General features: G+C 38.1%; 2 protein-coding genes and 1 non-coding gene across 4 annotated transcripts; all 3 read left to right on the forward strand.

Annotated features, from left to right (window-relative positions):
* The first annotated feature begins 121 nt into the window (after positions 1-121).
* trnap-cgg (transfer RNA proline (anticodon CGG)) lies at positions 122-193 on the forward strand. The gene has a single exon. It is a non-coding gene; the product is annotated as a tRNA-Pro (tRNA).
* A 344-nt stretch (positions 194-537) lies between these two features.
* LOC127631786 (52 kDa repressor of the inhibitor of the protein kinase-like) lies at positions 538-4,363 on the forward strand. Its single transcript, XM_052110128.1, has 5 exons — positions 538-792; positions 1,326-1,446; positions 1,599-1,706; positions 1,995-2,031; positions 2,119-4,363. The coding sequence occupies exons 1-5, from the start codon at positions 704-706 to the stop codon at positions 4,008-4,010; spliced, it is 2,247 nt and encodes a 748-aa protein (XP_051966088.1). The 5' UTR covers positions 538-703; the 3' UTR covers positions 4,011-4,363.
* Positions 4,364-11,497: 7,134 nt separating this feature from the next.
* On the forward strand, positions 11,498-19,289 carry LOC127632009 (microtubule-associated protein 6-like). Of its 2 annotated transcripts, XM_052110460.1 has the most exons (4): positions 11,498-12,573; positions 14,304-14,520; positions 15,460-15,499; positions 17,822-17,907. In XM_052110460.1, exons 1-3 carry the CDS (start codon positions 11,849-11,851, stop codon positions 15,493-15,495), a joined length of 978 nt encoding a protein of 325 aa, XP_051966420.1. In that variant the 5' UTR covers positions 11,498-11,848; the 3' UTR covers positions 15,496-15,499; positions 17,822-17,907. The 2 variants fall into 2 exon arrangements, with proteins under 2 accessions (XP_051966420.1, XP_051966419.1); XM_052110459.1 differs by lacking the exon at positions 15,460-15,499 and having other exon boundaries at positions 17,822-19,289.
* Positions 19,290-20,836: the final 1,547 nt, after the last annotated feature.

The following is a 20,836-nucleotide window of genomic DNA, read 5'->3' on the forward strand; positions in this document are numbered from 1 at the left end:
AAACGTTTTTTAGGTTATTGAATAAAAAGGTATTTTATAAAGTAAATCATGTAGTGCATGATACTATTTATATATGATTAATATAGAATAAGACACCGGATGTGTCCGCTGTGAAATGCATGGCTCGTTGGTCTAGGGGTATGATTCTCGCTTCGGGTGCGAGAGGTCCCGGGTTCAAATCCCGGACGAGCCCTCGTTTCTTTTTATTGTTTGTCTTTTCTTTTACACGCGTTCTAAACAACATATTTCATGACAAATAATACGCGATGTTGATTCGCTGAGATATGAATGCATTAATTATTTAAGTGTGCAAATGGATTGTTTAGATTCTGTAATTCAACTCCTCCATTGCAGCCTTCAAATGTACATTTTGTAGAAAGCACATATCTGTTTGTATTTAAGTGTGCTAACAGATCCTCTGCGTCTCTAAGCATACTATAGCAATGTGACTAATATCTTAATCTTCATATGAGAGGTTGTTGTTGTAGTATGCAAGTTGCATTGTGGGATTGAAACGAGTTGCATTCTGGGACTGCATGCCAACAATACTAGTGCTTCATATTTGCGCGCCGTGTTCAATCTGTAATGTTGCAGCGGTTTAATATCGCGTTGAAAACAACGTTATTGTATAAGCGCGTGCATAACTAATAGGGCGTCCAGAAAGCTGTCGAAAGAATTTCATCAGACTGACATTTAATGCACAATGCCAAATTTTTGTGCCGCTCCGAACTGTACCAGGAAAAGCACCCAATCCGATTTAGCTTTCTTTAGGTTTCCAAGGGATCCTGAGAGGTATTGCTTTAACGCCGATCTGCATGTCGTTTTTATAAGCAGACGATTCATTTTAAACGAATCCTTATCGAGCAACACGAGCCGATTTTGCATTTGCGCGACACTTATGATAGATACTTGAATACATGTGACAACAATTGAAGTTAATGCATGTTTGATCAGAGATAACTTTTACAGGGGTATTTCAAATAAGTCTGTTTGTGCTTGTTATTTGGCGATCTAGATTGTCCTGCATGCATGCAGAACTTAGCATATAGAATACCTACAAGATGACAAGTGCAAATGTAGTCAGTTTATGATCTACTAAATATTAATGGCATGTTCCTATGGTTTGTATTTCTGTCCCCAATGTCAGTTGCACAAATTATTCTTTATCTGTTTTGTGTGTGTATACACATACATAAATATATAGCACTTGAATGTTATTTACAATGTATTTAATAAAATGACCGAATAACCCTGCATTTGTGAAGTATTGTTAGAAATGAATCATTGTTTATTTTGTGAAACCTTTTTTTTTTTTTTTTGTACAGATGTAGGCTGTGGGTGGAGAACTGTCGGCGTGCGGATCTTGAGGAGAAAACTCCTGATCAATTGAACAAGCACTACCGGCTATGTGCAAAGCACTTTGAACCAGCGATGATATGCAAAACTGTAATGCTAAACTAAACTGTCAAAGCAAGTTATTTAAAATGCAGCATGCATCTGAATATGTTTGTCCTATCTTTGAATAGCCTACTTTGAATTTTCTTCCTAAATCTATAAAGTCTAGTTAACAGAAAGGTGTTGGTGTTGTTGTTTTTCAGAGCCCTTATAGGACAGTACTAAGGGACACTGCTATTCCCACTATATTTGATTTAACCAGCCACCTCAGCAACCCGCACAGCAGACATCGCAAGCGCATCAAAGTTTTGGTAGAATATGTGGGAATTTCCTACAGTTATAACTACTAATTACATAATGATAACATAAGTGATTTATTGATTTATACATTTGTAATTTTATATATATATTTTACATTTGTAGTGCAACCCAATAAAAGCCCAAAATGTCGTGAGATAAATGCACAGTAGTTATTTTTGCATCTAGTAGTTAATTCATTAATTTCAAAATTATCATCATCATTGGCATCATTTTGTAATATTTATATTCAGTAGGACTAACTGAATTAATATCTTTTCCTATTCTTATCTTCCTTGCAGACCGATGAGGAGGTTCAGAAAATAAAAGAAAGACGATGTAAGTATGGTATATAAGTAATTCAAATCATTACCAAAATAGCAGCGAATAAAATTACTATATCAAATTATCATATTTTCTCTCTAGTGGAGGCTTCAATGGAACAGTTGCTTGCAAAAAAAGAATGTGAAATTCAGGATGACAGTGAGACCACTGATGATATTCCTCAGCTGACACAAGAACAAAAAGATCTGAGAGAGTTCTTAAGGTCTTTGTTTGAAGTCATGGTCTTAATAGGAAAACAAAACTTTCCGTTTAGGTGCAATGGAAAAGAAGATGAAATAAGAGCAAAAGAGGCCGAACAGCTCTTGTCTGCCAGTAACTTTCAGGCATTATTAGAAAACCGCATCAATGCTGGTGATACGTTTCTTAGAAGGAGGTTTGAGGCAGCAGCTGTTAATGAGGAATATTGCCCGGCTATCCAGCAGAAGCAACTTCTAGAGGTCTGTGAGAGATGTGTCCGTGAAGAGATTCTTCAGCAAGTCCGTGAATGCCGTTTCTTTTCAATTGTCACCGGGGAGTTAGTGGAGTTCCCAGAGGGAAAGCATCTTCCCATATTCTTGCGCTTTGTAGACCAAGACAACACTCTCAGAGAGGAATTCATAGAGTTCCTCTCATTTGAAGGAGAGGAGGTCTCTGTTGCTGAGAGGTTGGAGTCTCAGATCACAAAGGAATGGGGCCTGAGCTTGGAGTGTTGCAGAGGACAAGCACATGCAGGTTCTGGAATACTTGCCACCAAGATGAAAGTCATTGCTGCCAAGCTAAAGGAGAAATATCCCACGGCAGTAATCACCCCCAGTTCTACCTGTTCACTCAACGTTCACCTTGCTAATGGCATGTCACTGACTGGAGTGCAGGTTGTGATGGCAGTTCTGAAAAAGACTAATGCATTTTTTAAAGGATCTCCGTTGCTGCAGACTGAGCTTGATAACGCCATCTCCATTCTCTATCAGGGAAGCATGGAAAAAGAGAATGATCTCAAGGAGCTTTCACATTCTACCTGGACTGAGCTTCATAATGTGTTTGAGATGGCTGTCGATTTGATGGAACCACTTCTGCTTTGTATGGACAGCATACACGACAATGAAGAACTAAAGTGGAGTGACCAAATCATCAGTGAAGCCTATGCCATTTCAGAAGCCCTGGCAGATTTTGAGTTTGTCGTGACGTTGGTTGTATTGAAGAACGCTCTATCTTTCACAAGAGCTTTTGGCAAGAACCTACAAGGAGAAACCCTTGATGTATTTTTTGCTGCCAACAGCCTAACAGCAGTAATGCATTCATTGCATGAGGTAATGGACAATCTTGAAGTATACCATGAATTCTGGTTTGAAGAGGCTGTCAATTTGGCCACGGCAATGGAGGTCCCAGTAAAAGTCCCAAGGTTGTTCCTCCGGAAGCAACAGGCCGTGGAAACCACGGAAATACAGGCAGAGTCTTTCTTTAAAGAATACCTTACACTCCCAGTTATTGAGTATGTCACACAGGAGGTGCAGGACATCTTCTCTGAGAATCATTTGAAGGCGCTCAAGTGCTTGTCTCTTGTCCCGCAAGTCATGGGACAAATGAAGTTCAATACTTCAGAGGAGACCCATGCGGATATCTACAGGAGTGATCTACCCCATCCCGACACTTTGCCTGCTGAGCTTCACTGTTGGAGGATAAAATGGAAACACAGAAGCAAGGAAGTGAGCCTGCCGTGCACCATTCATGAAACCCTACAGCACTCTGATGTTAAATTCTTCCCAAACGTTAATGCGTTTCTGAAAATTTTAGCCACGTTGCCGCTGCAGAAGCTTGTCGGAAGTCTGGGTGAAACTGCTTATAAACGCATGCAAGCTTACCTCATAGACACCACAGTAAATCAGAGGTGTAAGAGTCTGGCTGTGCTAAACATCAATTATCATATCAAAACAGACTTGGAAGAAATGGTTCAGTGTTACATTAAAAATTACCCAGAAGAAAGTGAGAATGATTAACCCATAAAGAGTATTGATTCCAACACTGCTTTGAACTGGAAGAAAACTGTATTATTCAAAACTTTTGTAAAACTTGTTCTGCATTCTATTTTGTAAGTATTCTGAATTGCTTTGCGTCCTTGATTGAATCACTTTTCCATGGAGAAATATTGTACTATTTTTTACATTTGTGAGAACCTTCAAAAATGTTCACCATAAAAGTGTCTGTCTACTTGAAAGTAGGGGTCGTTCATTGTTTTATTTGCCTGACTGTCTTGTGTGACAGTGGATTGTTAAATCGACATTTACAGACTTTTGTAAGAACTTGACATGTTCGAATATGGACATAGTTCAAATTGTAAATAAAATGCAAGTTGTCCTTTAATTGTGATTTCATTTCCTGGTGTTGTCGTGGACGTACTGTTGTGGGTAAACACTACTAATGTTAAGTTATTCAATGTTGCTGTCAACCCCAAGCATTGGAATTCTGCTGAATACAGTTTTACCTGTGTCATACTGTGCCAGGTACGTGCTATATAATCCTGAGTTCTGCACCAAAAAACAGAGTTAAATGGGAACTTATAACTCTTACATTTGGGGAAGTTATGAGGAAGCAATGCTATTTAACATTAGCTTTATTTAACACTATTATCACGAAGAAAATTTAGTTATTTTTTATACAAATGTAGCCAGTTGAAAATAATCACCACAGGAAACAAAAATATATTTTGGGTTTTTATTCTGATGGTGTTTTTGTTATATGGGGGTCGATGGGGCATATATTATATAAAAAGAAAAAACAAAAATGTAATTAATGTCAGATTAACAGGTTAATATCAGATTTGATTTGATTTGATTTTGATAATGTCAGAAGAAAGTACAAGCAGGGCATTAGCCTACCTATATGCTTCAGCAAACATCACCCCAAATACATGCCCACAGCATTTTCTGCATTTAACACATGCTTAAATAATTCAGAGCATTTTACTTATTTTTTAACCAGGCTTTAAAGACATGCTTAAAACAATAGAGTTTTCATATTTCCACATTTAACATGTATTGCACTTATTTACTAAACTGGAAACCACTGGGCTATAAATCATTAAATAAGATATGGATAATTCTAAATATACACAGTCCTTATATGTATGGGTCAAATTCCACAATCCATAGGCATCTGTAGAGGAATCAACAATAAGCACAAAGTGGTGTGGCAGTCCAGGTAAATCAAGCTTTTTGTTTCCAGCTCCACACTCAAAGCATTGGCCTTTCAGCTAAACAAACAAAGTATTGGCATTTCAGCTTGCAAATTTGGGTGTGGGTCTGTCTCTGACTCTCCCTCACACTGTTGTTCTAGGTGGCCTTTTCAAGCCCATCTCCATCATCACTGTAATGAAACACACGTATTACGTATCATTAAGCACCAGTTGATGGCCCTTGCCACTTCATCTCACCCCAGTGACAGACACATGACCATGTCCCGCTCCACAGACCCCCACCAGCCGACTCAGGCCCGGGCAATGTCCGGCCTGCCAACCCATGACCCAAGTGAAGCCCAGATACCGTACTTCCACCTGCCCAATTAATTTTTCGTGTTTGCCATGAGCTACGCCCACCTCAGTGACTTCAGGATAGCTCTCAGATGCTGCATATGCCTCTGCCAATCATTACTTATTATAATGATATTATCTATGTAGGCAGCGGCATACGCAGCGTGTGGCTGGAGGATCTTATCCATTAAGTGCTTGAACGTGGCGGGAGCCCCGAACAAACCGAACAGAAGAGTGACGAATTGGTGTAATCCGAACGGTGTGGAAAAGGCAGTTTTTTCTCGAGATAATGGAGTTAAGGGTATCTGCCAATATCCCTTAGTTAAATCCAGTATTTAATAAAATTGAGCCACACCCAGTTCTTCAATTCAGGGCATCGGGTACACGTCATTTTTAGTCACCGCGTTGACTTTCCGGAAATCAACACAGAATCGGACTGACCCGTCACTCTTAGGTACAAGAACAACCAGGCTTGCCCAATCGCTGTGCAATTCTTCTATTACCCCTATCTCAAACATTGCCTCTAATTTGTCATGAATCACCTTTTTCTTGTGTTCGGGTACATGGTATGGCCGACTACACACTACCACTCATGGTGGGGTCTCGATATGGTGCTGTATGAGGTTAGTCTGACCAGGAAGAGGAGAAAACACATTCGCAAACTCTTTTTGCAACCTGGCCAATTGGTTCCCAGAATCAGTGGATGGGTAAGGGGGGAATTAACCGCAGCCTCCACTCTATGTTTTACTCGCCGAAATTTGCGAACATCCCCATGCACACACCTCACCATCATCTTGTGTTTTGTACCCAAAGCCCTGTCATGATCCAAGACGTGGTGGATCAAGGTTTGATTACAACCCGAATCCACCAGGGCTTGGTATGTTCGGCCATTCATTTTAACCAGTATCCTGTACATCCCTGCTCGACTGGGGGCAGACTGTGGCATGTCGGGGACCCAAATCAACATCCCAACTCACTGAAAGCTGGTCTTGGACGTGACCTGGCTCCTCGCAACACCGACAGTCCGGCCCAGGCTTCCTCAACCTATGGGCTTCAGCCAGCTGGGCAGCGTCATCCACCAACTTGGGGTGATAGCACTGGACCCATTCCGCTGTTCTTTGGGGCAGGCGAACAGTTAGCTGCTCCAGCACCATCAGGTTGATAAGATCCTCCACGCTGCACCCTTCCTTGGCCAGCATCCATCTACAGCAGGCATCACAGAGCTGTTGGGCAAATGCGAACGGGTGACCGGCGTCGCTCAAGGTGAGGGAACGGAATCGCTGACAGTGTTGTTTGGGGTTCTGGCCAGCCCGTTGTAGGAGAGCGGTCTTTAGCTTGACGTAGTCCAGACGGTTCTCAGCTGGAAGTTGCAGTGCCTCCACACACACTACATCTCCGTGGTAATCCGCTTAACAAGTCACGTGATAAGATGCGCGAAATGATGGTCTCAGACGTGGAGGCAACTGATAGTCGTCCTCCGCTACTTGGATTGAGGCGAGTCATTATGCCACTAAGAGGACTTAGAGCGCATTGGGAATTGGGCATTCCAAATTGGGGAGAAAAAGGGGAGAATCCACCCTGGATCCTTTAACCTCTCTCCCAGACAGCAGCTTCCTCCCTTTGGTGAACGTTGGGGTAATTAGACTGACACCTAAAAGAGTGAAGTCCTCCTGAAGGTAAACCCCCGATCAGCCAAGATCTGGAACATGTTAATAACACATATCTTCCATATTATTTTTTAAAATATTTGTAAAGATTTGATATTTGAATTCACTTCAAGCTTAATCTAATATGTGATATGGCCAGATTTTTATATTTTGTTAAGTAATGAGAGGGCTTGGACCATGTATAAGAATGTGGATCACTTAATGTGTGCTGGGCAACAAATTCACATTAAAAAAGGAAAACGAGCATGCACAGTCATATGCCCAAACAAACCGTTGCTGGAGAATATCATTGCACCTACATCATTGCACATATGCACCTATGTCTTTGCACCTTCATCAGGCTTGACCAAATAAAGGACCCTGACTCATTCAAAGCAGCTATGTTAGAGTACATAAGCATGCAGCACTTTTTCATTTTCTGAGGTTTAGATCAATAAATAGTCTATGTTACCTGGTCTCCATGTTGGTGGTACAGTGGGGATATGACTTTTGATTGTCTGATGATCTTGACATCAGACGCTCTACCACCCCAACATTTTGAGAGGAATGTGATACCTCCAGCTGGGCTACAGGCAATGAAGTTCTTCACTTTTGTCCATTTTTTATAGTGTAAGTCTTTGCCCTGATGGAAAAAGATGGATCAAATTTTTTTTAACTCTGGCCCTATATCTACATTGTCTGGCATGATGTGGACTGGCCATAATTTAACCTAGCTCTTTTGCACTGAGAAATTAAGCATTGTATTGCACCCTTTCACCAAATAAGTGGGGAAAGTGGTTAAGCATTTAAAAACCATGATACGTATCTTTTTCTAAAATTGTAAGCCCACAATATAGTGAGACGTGTCATTTGTATGTTCTACTAATGTAATGGTTGTAAACCGTACATTGTATCAAACATTACGTTACCTTTGTACCATTAATGTTGTCCAGTTACATGCATATCTGGCCTATGAAACTCACTATAATGTTTGATAAAGTGTACAGTTAGTGACCATTTCCTCAGTAGAATACAGTATATTAATACATATCTGACTATAGCCTATGCTGTGAACTTCCAGGTTTTAAATATGGCATGTATCATAGCTTTTGGAGGATACAAATTATTTCCTATTGGATTGGAGCCTGGTGAGGGGAGAGCAAAGTTTTTCTATAATAAAGCAAATTAGTTAAATTATGGGCTGTATTGGTTAACATCATGCCAGACCATGTTTAAATAGGGCCTGGGTTAAAAAACAAGTCATTTCAGACTATGCAAATTTATTTTCTGTAGAAAAATTTTAATCATAAGCATCATGCACATTTCACAGTTCTATTTTTATTTGTACTTACCTTGCCTTTAGTGTCCTGGAGTATTCAATATGAATCTCAAAGCAGTCAATGATGTAAGATGATGAAATTTTGCTTTCATCTCTGGCAGCTCAGTAGTTGAGATGCATTCCCTGTCAGGTCAGTGGATGAGGAAGGTGATCTTGGCATACATCATGTTTAGTCAACTTGTGGACATGCCCTGTACAGTAGAGTGTCAAAACTTGGCATAATAGTGCCATGAATGGATTCTGGTGCAGATCAGTAAGGTGAGGAAAAGCTGGTCTTGAGTGGGAAATTTGAACACCCTCTTTGGCTTAATGAACTGGACAAGATACTCGTGTAAGCATGAAAAAAAAACTGCCCAGCTGAGCCCAGTCATGGCATGTATCTTCACTTTCACTGCATTGGCACTCAGGTGCTCTTTTGTCCAATTTTGCTTAGCAGCATCTCTCTCTTCTCGCTTCATCTCTCTCTCATCTTAGATGATCCATTTCAGCAATCATCTGAGCCCTCTCACTCTCCACACAGGGCCTTTGGAAACCAACTGCATTGTCATCAACATTATATTGAGCATCCACGTCAGGCCCGTCAAACAAAGCAGAAGCACTTGGCTCACAAACGGAGGTTCCTCTATCCTCATTGGATTTCTTGCGTTGTTTCATACTCTTTTTGGTTGTTGGCACTACACGTGATGCTCGCTTAGTGGCACTGTGAAAATGGCTGATTTTTCTTGAAACAGAAATGGTCTGTCTTTGGCGGGGGAAAATGGAGGGCACTTAATCAGAATGAAGTCTGTCATTTATTTGGAACCCTGTAAACCCTGTCATTGTAAGTCTTTTGAAGGATGATGAGGTGTCTCATGGACCGGTGGTGGTTGATTTTTCTTCATGGTGCAGAAGTAGTTGTATGATCATAAATACAGACAAAATACATGATGATAGATTTTGGAAGGTCTGCAACCCCTGTCACTCATACAACTATACAGGTGGTGGATATTGAGACTGTCTCTGAATAGAAGTATTTGGGGACAATTGCAGATTTTAAATTGAATGCATAGTCCCGACAGTGAAGCACGGAGGTGGGAGAGTGATGATATGCATGGGGGTTCAAAAGAGGAAATACTCTACTTGTCAACTTATATATATATGAGAGAGAGAGAGAGAGAGAGTATATATATATATATATATATATATATATATATATATATATATATATATAATTTTATTATTATTATTATTTATTTATTTATTTTTACTGGAAGTATAACATGAACTGAGTTTACCACGCCAGTAGAGGGCACGCCATGCAGAAAACCATATAATAATAATAATAATAATTGCATTATAAATGAATAACAAAGCTTCAAATCTGGACTTTACAATGCATATAGCTGATCCTATTTATCACAACAATTAAATTCAGAGAGAAATTATATTAATAAAAAAGATAAGATAGCCATGTGTTATATATATCAATGAAAATGTCTTAATTGGTAGAATGCAATGAGCACATATGTATCACTCAGAATCCAAACAGCAGTGAGTATTAGTGAATGACATTTCCACAGACACACATAAACAGGAGTGTCACTCTTTTCCTTACAACTTCCTGAAACATACATTTAACAAAGACAATGACATATCATAACTTACAGCAGACTCTCCCGATTAAAACAAGCCCCAACAAAACATAACAAGATAAGCAGATCTTGAAATATTCCTCAAAGATGATGATGGGACACAACATAAGGTTTAACATCCTGCTGTCTTAGTGATTAGAGGGAGGGAGAAGTTTTGAGGGACATGATCTCTGTAAAGTAAGAGTTGAAACTTGAGTATACTGAGCATCAGACCAAATCCTATGTCCTCTTTAATTGTCATCCAAAAACTCCATCAGCCACCTAAGGGCTGAGATGAGTTTTCACAAATAGTGATTCCCCTCACTTTTCACTTTTGTTTCAAGTCTGCTTCTGGAATTACTTTTGTATCCAAATATAGCCAATTCTGATGCTGCCCCTCTCGTACCAAAATAAATAAACGTACCAAAATGTCAGGAGAGAAAAAAACATGAACTGTGGGGGTTTAAGGAGACTATATGCTTTGAAATCAGTTTATATAACAAGTTATTAAATAGAGATACTCAAAAATATTCAGAACCAGATGCTTTGTGTCTATTGATCATATACTTATGAATTTTATGTCATATTTCTATATACTGGGGTTATGCATTACTTCAAAATGTGCCATACAATGTCCAGTTTGATGCAGAACACATTTGCATCACCAGACAAGTGAGCTGATCACACAAAACACACATGCACAAGACATACTGCTATCATTGCACTACACCACAGGTAACCACAGCCAAAACAAAAGACAAAGTAGCCTCTTTTTAATGCAGAGTGGGTCCACTCACCCCATATTACAAAAACAAAATGCATACGGTATATATAAGGTACAGTATGTGGAAGTATTTAACATGGAATTTTAACTTGAGCTTGTGTTTTTGCAATATACCTAGAATAGACAACCTTACCAATTACGTTATTTACATTTTGAAATCATGAAGACTGTTGAATGCTATTTGATTACAAAAAATAAATAAATTAAAAAAATTAAAAAATTACAGACCCACCATCACATCAACAAGTTACAATAAAGTAAATGGAATTTTTTTTTATCACCGTTTATTTTATAAAAACTCTTAAGATCTTTTCTTATGATGAACCTTAACAGCAGTTAATGCAAATATCTGTATTATTATTTTAATGAAGTTCCAGAGGACCAGTGCAATAGAACAAACCCATTATTATGTGCTTTGGCTGTGTATGTGTGCAATATTTTTGTTAAAATGAATAATGCAAACTGAGCCTTTGCAAACAGTAGGAAAAAATTGTGAAGTACTGGGGTGATGCAACATGTGCCAGTCTTTAAATGGTTAAATCGTCTCCACCCGATGCTAAACGCTGACGGCTGCAGGTGACCCGGGCATTTTCTGAGGACACGAGAGCCGGGGTGCATGCGGTCTTTCTCTTACAGCTGTCAAATGAACTCGTCTGAATCGTGTCTTTTAAGGACTTACATTTGTAACTGAGATAAGACAATTACATTGAAATTACTTGGTCGCTGCTGACAGCGGTGCGCAAGCGCGTGAGTTACGATACAGGGAACTGCGAGCCTCGCGAAGGACTTCTCGCATCTTTCGCGTCTCGAGATACATTTAAAGGAGAAGACCATCGCTGTTGTGATAAAAGAGGAGGTTTGAAGCGTTGTATTGATCATTTCAGAATCGTTTCTCCTCAAACGCAAGCCTTCGCTTCGTCGCTATCGATCATGGCATGGCCCTGTATCACCAGGGCTTGCTGCATCAACCGCTTCTGGAGTGAGCTGGACAAAGGTGACATTGCAGTGCCTTTGGTTTTCACTAAGTATTCAGATGTGGCCGAGGTGCAACATCTGCACCCGCAACCCAAAACGTTAATTTCACAGAAGCCACCAGTCACCGCTGAAAGCCAGCCTGCCCATAGCGCTCATCAGGAGGCGTCGGCCAAAGCCGCAGCATCAGCATCAGCAGCATCTCAAGACGGATCCAGCGCTTCTGTGATGCGAGAGGATTTCAAAGCCTGGAGTGTGCGTCCAGAGAGAAGCTGTAAACCCAGAAACGATTATCAGCCATCCAAGACCCCTTTCAACAATAAAACCCAGTATCAGAAAGATTATAAACCGTGGCCCATTCCGAGAAGGGGAGACCATCCATGGATTCCCAAACCCACTCCTACTTCTGCTGCATCCGTGAAAGCTGAAAGCAAGTTCTCAAAACAAGAGCAAGCCACCTCTGGGGTTGAAACTGGCATGGAGAAATGTGAAATTGAAGAGAAGCTGCATGAAAAAGAGAGTAAAGAGAAGAGAAAGAAGTTAGATAAGAAAGAAAATGTCCCAGAGTGTGTCAAAGTGGAGCAAGGGCCGACAGATGTTGCAGTGGAAGGAAAGAGGAGGTCGGCAGCAGATGCACTGAACAGGCAAATAAAGCAAGAAGTCACATCTGGAAGCTCATATAGGTAGATGCTGATATTTTGTCTAATGATTGTCAATAATCACACAAAATTGTCTGTAAGTATATTTGGTTTATTTATTGCTATGCATTGCATGTAATTCATTCAATAACATTTGCTAGTCATATCATTTGAGCATTTGTGTGTATCAAAACTATATGATTCTTAATCAATCCAATATATTAGCAATCAAAGCATTTCCTGAGTACCATGAATTTATCATCAATAAGTAAAAAAAACTCTTGGTCCCTTAAACCAAGGGTTTTCAAACCTTTTGATGCCAAATTTGAGAGGGACCCCCTCCATGAAGGCAGCTAAATATTTTCTATGTTAAATCCCATTTATACTGACTGAGGAAAAAATAGTAAGCGTGATATAAAGACATGTTGTTTGCAAAGTTAAATTATTGACTTCTTTATTGATATTGTACTAAAACCAAAAGAAAGGTTTAAAATATTATGTGGAAACCCATTTATATTGCATTTAGTTGACAATGTATTTTTTATACCCACTATTAGAGAAATGTTACATGTATAGTATAAACCTAAGGAAACACATTCATAATTCAGCAGAAATGTATTTGCAGTCTTTAGAAAGCAGCATGAAGAAGTAATAATACCCATTTATTTCCTGAAATGTTCTGTGTACCCCATATAAGCCCCTAGTGGCCCCCTGGGGGTGACCAGACCCCTGTTTGAAAACCCCATTTCAGAAGAACTTCATTAGTATAAAAAAATGACAATTATGTCATCATTTAATCACACTCATGTCATTCCAAACCAGTATTACTTTGTACTGCGGAACACAAAAGAAGATATTTTGAAGTGTGTTTTCATTTTTTCTGTCCATACAATAAAGGTCAATGGGATCCAGAACTACTGAACCCCATTGATTTTCATTGTATGGAGAGAAAAAAACCACTGAGACCTGTAAAATAAAATGAAAATGCAATCAGTGAACTTTAGTAGGAAGAAGATAATAAGTTAATTTAGATCAAGTCTTAGAAAAATATCAAGACACCAAAGTAATGTCATTTCCTCCCTCTTGGTGTCTGTGGCTTTTTTTATTTATTTATTTACCCTGAAATATGTTGAGTCATTCCTGAATTTTCAGAGTATTTCCCTATTGTCCACACTCACTCTCCATACAGCTGTAAAACAACAAATGCAGCCCAATGTCCCAATTAGTTTGTCCTGTTTTCGACACAAGACGTCAGTTTTGGTTGAGTCAAAATGGCGATTTTGATTTTAATCTCTTGAAACAGGTCAGAGCCTGTAAGTAGAACTGTTCTCTGAGTCAGGCATATAATGCAACATGGTTGTGAATTCTCTCTCTCCTTGCTGTTTTGGATGTAGACGAATGTCTGTTATTGTTTTGTCTGCATAGGTCTTTCTATTGTTATTGCAGCACAAAACATGACTCTGCATGTATACAGAGTTGGGTCGAAATAGATTACACGTAATCTTGTAAACATAATGTGTGTAATCATATTACTGTTACATTGTTTACATTAGATTACACGACTACATGTAGATTATAATATTATCTAAAAGTACAAATTTTACCTAAAAAGTGTAATCAAAAAGATTACATTACTGTTTCCAATTTTAATTGTGTAATTTGTAATCAGTACCAGAGTACATTTCAAAAGTTTTCTGCCCAACACTGTACTGTATGTATAATTCTAGTAGCCTAAAAGTTTATTCCTTTAATAAATCACTGGTGTGTTTCCACAGGACGGAGTTCAAGGCTTACACAGATGTCAAACCTGTGAAAGTCATCAAAGCAAAATCTCAGTACAAACTCTTAGTAGAGGAAAAGACCAGGCTGGAGACCAGTTACAGTGCCACCTATAAAGGCGAGCAGGTCAAACCTCACGCCACAGATAACAAGCTGATTGATCGCCGTCGGATACGAAGCCTGTATAGTGAACCTAGCAAAGAATCCAGCAAGGTACTGCATGTTTGTTCAGATCATCAGTTCTATAGCTAATCTCACAATTTGTGAGATTGAAAAGTTATATTTTTACCATAGTATTTACAATTTCAGAAATTACAGCGTTGATAAAATTTGAATTCAAGTGTGTGTTAAAATTGCAACTCATGAGTGAAAAATGTCAGACTGGAGATTTAATCCTAAATACTCAATACTCATTCTGAGGTATAAAAATGCAGTGTGAAAGAGTTCAAATAAATAGCACTTCTTGAAGGAAACATATTAAAAATTGCACTCAGTAATTTGTTTTTTATGTGGCGCAAGTCTACATGTCAGTCGCCTTAGGCATATAATGATACCTAAGGGCGTGGATGTATTGCATCAAGCAAAATAATTTGTTTTAGGTTATCAATGCTATTGTAGAAATGCCACATTCACAGTCAACCGCAATAAATGTATTATTTGAGTGAAAGTTTCTGCTAATAGGAGGCTAAAAGGAGCAGTCCTTGTGATCTCAACATAGCGTCACTCATGAGGCAACCCTCACCAGTTAAAATAAAACAGCTCTTATTAAGTTACCGATATGACTGGATTATTCATCTCATGCAAACTTACACTATTTCAAACATACTAGTCAAATAACTTTAATTACTGAGTGCAGCTACCAAATGTGTTAGTGTGCATGCATAGAAACATTTTGTAATAAGTTGACTTTACTTAAAAAGTGAGTAAATCAATTGCCTTAAAAAATCTAGTAAATATACTTAGCAGTAAATGTACTTATTGGCTCAAGTAAAGTGAACTAGAAAAATCCACTTAACTTGAGCCAAATAAATATATTTACTTGATTTTTTTAAGGTAATTGGTTTCCTCACTTTTTAAGTAATGTCAACTTATTACATTTTACATTGTGCATGTTATGTGTTGATGTAGCCCCTCCCTCTCTCACTCTTATAGGACTGTTCTGACAGTGACAGCCGCTCTGTTCTGTAGTCAGGTGTGTTCAGTGCTTCTTTTGGAAAGCATGGATCTTCAATTTTTCACTATACAATAATTGCATCATCACAGAGATCCTCACTGGGACCAATTCTGATTAAATCCTCGCCATGAGGATTTGCCGAACACTATGCTTTTTTGTTGTTGCATGAAATAAAATAGTATCTTCACTATAAAGAGGGGCTCTATTTGGCTTCCATTGTAACTGAATGCAAAAGATTTATGCAAGGTTATTCACTTTTGTTTTGTGAAAGAGCAGAAGTGGTTGAGTGCCAAAAGATACTAATAGGGCTTCACCCCATTAGTATTAAAACTAACCTTTCATTGATCACTGTGATCATGCTGTTGTGCAAGACATTTGAATGAACCTCAAAAGTTGCTAGAACATGGCAACTTTTCTGCTACAGTAACCTTGCAAAATAGCAGAAATCCCCCATAGCCCTAAAGTACAGCTAAACTGGTATTAGATTTATACAATTTATATGTGCATAAAATAGTGGAATGGCATTGACATAGCTATAAACTTTATGTTATACAGTACATATATACATATTTATGACATTTAGTTTGCATAAAGGCCTTGGCTTAGATAAAGCTGTCACTAAAAACTAACTGCATCTCTTATTTTGAGTAAGCAAAACAAACCATCTTTTGTTGAAAATATCATCTGCTTTTTGGACATTCCATAGGGCCCAAATATATCATCCTAACACAAATATCTGTCATCAGAGACTAACTTGGTGCCACAACACTAATTGAAATATGATTCACATTTTCCCAATTATTCTGATGATCTTTTTTTATTTGTTTAGATGTACAGTATTTACTTCAGGCCCACTGATTGTGTTTGTAAATTACCCCTTTTTCGAGATTTGATATTTGTTATATGGTGCTCAGAGTGCTTACCATAAAGATTTGTGTTCAAATAGCCAAATATGACAATATGGCAACATGATGACATAATGAATAAGATAAACAGGAAACAGTTAAAGATGGTGTGAGTAAAAATAGTTTTTTAAATGTTAAAATACTTTGTTATCTCAGCTTTTGTAGGTTGGGACTACCTGTTTGGGCAAACAATGGAAGAAGGAGGGAGCGTTCAGGACACACTTAGAAAATAGTTATTGTTTTTGCAATTCCGTTTAGTGGCTTAGATATTACACTATTCGCCTTTAAATGGAAAATAGAGAATATTCAATAGAGCACAACAAACAGGTTACGGAAGTGAAAATCCCATAAATATTTTTCCTACCGTGAGCTCAGAGGTCGTTAATCAATGTTATTTGCTCCAGTTGAAGTGTTAGTTCTACTTCATGTTTTAAAAAGGTGTTTAAAAGCGGAATTCCCGGTGAACAACTTCACTACCCATGATCTTGAAGAGAAAGATCCACCAGTCTGAGAGTTGCAGCAAAAGTAAACACACACTGTGAATGATGCAATCAAGGGGATCTCCCATATACTCTCAAACTACTTACCTTTAAATGTGCATATTTTGGAATATTTTGCAATAAACTTAAAATATATATTTTTTTATTTATAACCAACTTAAAATTTGTAGTTTTATTTATTCCCATTGTTTCAATTTTACGTCATTCGCAGTGCTTCGTCAGATTGTAGTTCATTCCCTCATTAAAGACGTAAAGTTAACTAAGTATAATGCTTCAAATCGAAGTTTGGAATCTTGTGATTCACCTCGGAGCTGGAAGGTTCGGTCCATGGCTTAAAACTCTTTAAAGTGGTCATGACATGTCATAAGACATATTAGTAAAAAACACTATTTTTTGCACAACAAAACAGTCATATATTAGTGAAACATGATAATTTTCCACCCTCATTCCGACATCCTCTGTCAGAAATTATGTTTTGGTGCTTCTTCTCCCTTAAGACTTGTAAACTAGTAAACGCCCTCTGTTATGATTGGCTCTCTGCTCTTGACTAACCTGCTCTCCCTCCTTGACATCTCACTGCTCACAACTACTGGGCGGGGCCACGGAAGTGATAAGGTGAAGTTTATATGTTGTTGTGGAGGCGGTAAGATGCAAATATCAACCACAGTGTGACATCACAGTGCAGAGAAGTAGAGAATGATTTGATGTCAACAAATGCTCTTTTTTTTGCAGTAAAGAGGAAGTTTTGAGTTCTGAAACTTACAGCATGTAAGCATGTATATGCCAAAAGATTAAGGAACATTTTATTCATTGTTTAATGACCCGTATGTTGAAGGATTTTATGAAATTCCTATGCAAACAAATTGTGTTGTGAAAAAGTGTTGTTTTGCAGATTGGAATAATGTGCCAAAATGTCTAATTTTTTATTCCTTTAGGTGGAGAGGCATCATGTATCACTGTCCAAGCCAAAAAAGAAAACAAGCCATAGCAAAACAGTGAAAAAAGCAAAGGAGAAGCAAATCACTGGGAGTCAAACTGCCAAGAAGAAAACCTCAGTGGGCATCCAGGAGCCAAAGCCAGAGGGAGGGGTCACCAAGAAAAGCAAAGAAATGATCAACAGACTAGCCGAGGCAAAAGATTAAGTGCACTTTTGTGATAGGGTGTGTGGAGGCTACGATACAGAATAGAGGACTCTCATGCCCTTGTTCATTACCTTACTCTTATGGCCCTGCCTTCTGTGTCTTTATCAACTTAATTACTGTAGTGAATCAAGACTTGTCGGTTTGATTTGCCTTGAGTGTCCAGTCTATTATGAATCCACCTATGCTTTGGCCCTGCGTCTGCTCCCTTTTCATATGCATTAACAGCTTTCTCTGTGGCAAAAATAATTCATGGAACCTTGTTGCATGCTGCCTCTGTGCAAATGTCCATAAGCCTTATATAAGATAAGGTTTTTGCTTTATCTTGCATTGATATATATTTACTGCAATCAATAATGGTCCTTTCTTTCAAGCAATCTCATTTGTGATATGGGCTTTATTTGAAATCTTTGGACCACACCAAAATAGATGCACTACTAGCATTGCTCAAACACTAAGATATTTTTTCACCACTGTTGAATACACACATTTTGACTGTAGCAATTTAGTATTCCTCACATTCAATCTACAGTGAACACAAGAAGTCTTAACTTTCCATGTTTATAGATCGTGCGACAGTACTCTAGACCAGCCAACAAGTGCACAGTTCCAGCACTATGTTTAAGAATTTAGCTAAATTAAAAGGGATATTAAAATTATTTCAACATCAGCTGCAATCATAACTGGGTTTTTTTTTAACAATTTGAGGCCTGGTCTCTCTTGAAGTGTAATTGTTTCCTTGTAGTGTAGAGCATTATGCTATCAAAACATATTTATGCTCAGCTTGCTCAGCTCTCAATGAAGTGACATCCAAATGTGGTATCCCATCTGTTTGCTATGTAATGAGACATTTAAAACTGCCTTCCTTCCTTACATATAAAATTGATGATAGAAATGGGCAGAAAGCTGCTAACCATGCATTTTAGGTCCATCTTTTGGGATTAGGTGTGATTGACAAGCTCTTGCAGACAGAAGCATGCCCATCATTGTCATCTCTATGTGAATCATCATTCTGGTCCAATCTCTCCAGAGGGGTGGGAGCCCTTTCAGTGAAATTATACAGCCTCTTGGTTCTGTGCTCCTCATGGGTTGTCCTAAACACGTGCTGTGCACACACCACTCTAGGTGCTATCCTCAAGCTATGCTTTCCATTAACGGTAGTGCCTGTATATTGAGCAATATAGGGCCATCAGATGACCAAGTGTTATTCTGTGTGATGTGCTTGTGTTGTGAGCTTGCATTGAATGAAAATGATTAAAATCATTGAGGCAATACCTTTGTTTTGTGGTTTGTTACTTGTAATTATACAGCCTATCAGTAGTCTGTACATTTAAAGCCACAGTACCCTTTCATGTTGTTTATTTTTATATATATTTAATGTATGTCTTATTTAATTATCTCTCCATCATATTATATATAATGTGGATATATTCATGAGGTTACCATGTATACTGATCCACAAGCTTTTTTAGATGCAAAATAAATATATTTAAATGATTTACCCTCATGCTATTGGTAAAATTGTACTATTGGGCTTTCAAACACATACTCCAAAACTATCATGATTGTGGTAGTGGTGCTGGCCTTGCATGTCAAAAAAGAACATGGCAGACTCACTGTTCAGTCAGCCTTACAAAATTCAGTAAATAATTCAGGTCTCAATGAGTTAGTGCATGAAAACGGCTTGGGTGCTGGAAAGGGAAAATGAAGAGGGACAGTGTGATAAGAAAAACTTGTGTTCAGAGTTGACCATTAATGCTCTCTCATATGGTAAATCGGTGAGGGCTGAAATGTCAGTATAAAATAATCTCTGATGCTACATTCTTTAATCCATTTAAGCCCATAATAAAGATTCAGATTACAAACAGTTCCTTTGAATTGTCCAATTTATTAAGGAATAATTCAACCAAAAACAAAAAATTGTTAATCTTTTGCTCACCCCCATGCCATCCCAGATGTGTTTGAATTTCTTTTTTTCTGCTGAGTGCAAACAAGGATTTTTTATTTATTGTTTTATATCTCAGCTCTTTAGGGCCATACAATGCAAGTGAATGTTAAACAGGCATTATAAAAGTACTCCATAAGACTCAAGTGGTTTAATCCATGTCTTCTGAAGGCATCTAATCGATTTTGGGTGAGGAACAGACCAAAATGTAACACTGTTTTTACTATAAATACTGACAGAAGTCTCCTTGCGATCATGATTTCAAGTTCGATTAAACATCCTAGTGCCATCTAGCACTAGGAAGTGTAATCGATCTTGAAATTACGATTGTGTAGAGACTGCAATGTCAAGAAGCACAGCGAAAAGAAAGAGTTATATTTTGGTCTGTACTCACCCAAATCTGATTGGATCGCTTCAGAAGAGAAGGATTAAACCACTAGATTTTATGGATTACCTTTATATTTGATATATGTGCTTTTTGGATATACAAAGTTCTTGCATTTAAAAAATGCATTGTTTGGATCTTTGGATGTTTTATAAAACAAATAAAAAAATACACAAAAAAAACTGTTTGTATTCTGCTGAAGAAAGAAAGTCATACATACACAGCTGGGATGGCATGATGAGATTGAGTAAATGATGAGAGAATTTAAAAAACATTACAGAGCCATTTAGGTTTATTTTTCTTTTGAACGGGACAAATATAACTAATCATCGAAGTAATTTCACCAGATTTCTATTTTGTCCATTTAGCCCTGGTATATTCCATAATAAATTAATCGTATACTGTGATTAGGACCATTTGCCATTAATGTCAGAGTAGAGTGTATTTTTCCTTCTACAAAATAAACTGTCTTAGCACAGTC

The sequence above is a fragment of the Xyrauchen texanus genome, chromosome 38, assembly GCF_025860055.1.
Source record: "Xyrauchen texanus isolate HMW12.3.18 chromosome 38, RBS_HiC_50CHRs, whole genome shotgun sequence".
In the NCBI taxonomy this organism is placed as follows: Eukaryota; Metazoa; Chordata; class Actinopteri; order Cypriniformes; family Catostomidae; genus Xyrauchen; species Xyrauchen texanus.

Excerpts from the sequence above, each read along its gene's own strand:
- LOC127631786 (XM_052110128.1), top strand. The coding sequence starts at position 704 with ATGCCAAATTTTTGTGCCGCTCCGAACTGTACCAGGAAAAGCACCCAA. Across the intron at positions 793-1,325 it reads TTTCCAAGGGATCCTGAGAG|ATGTAGGCTGTGGGTGGAGA; the intron begins GTATTGCTTTAA and ends TTTTTTGTACAG. Across the intron at positions 1,447-1,598 it reads CAGCGATGATATGCAAAACT|AGCCCTTATAGGACAGTACT; the intron begins GTAATGCTAAAC and ends GTTGTTTTTCAG.
- LOC127632009 (XM_052110459.1), top strand. The coding sequence starts at position 11,849 with ATGGCATGGCCCTGTATCACCAGGGCTTGCTGCATCAACCGCTTCTGG. Across the intron at positions 12,574-14,303 it reads ACATCTGGAAGCTCATATAG|GACGGAGTTCAAGGCTTACA; the intron begins GTAGATGCTGAT and ends GTGTTTCCACAG. Across the intron at positions 14,521-17,821 it reads CTAGCAAAGAATCCAGCAAG|GTGGAGAGGCATCATGTATC; the intron begins GTACTGCATGTT and ends TTATTCCTTTAG.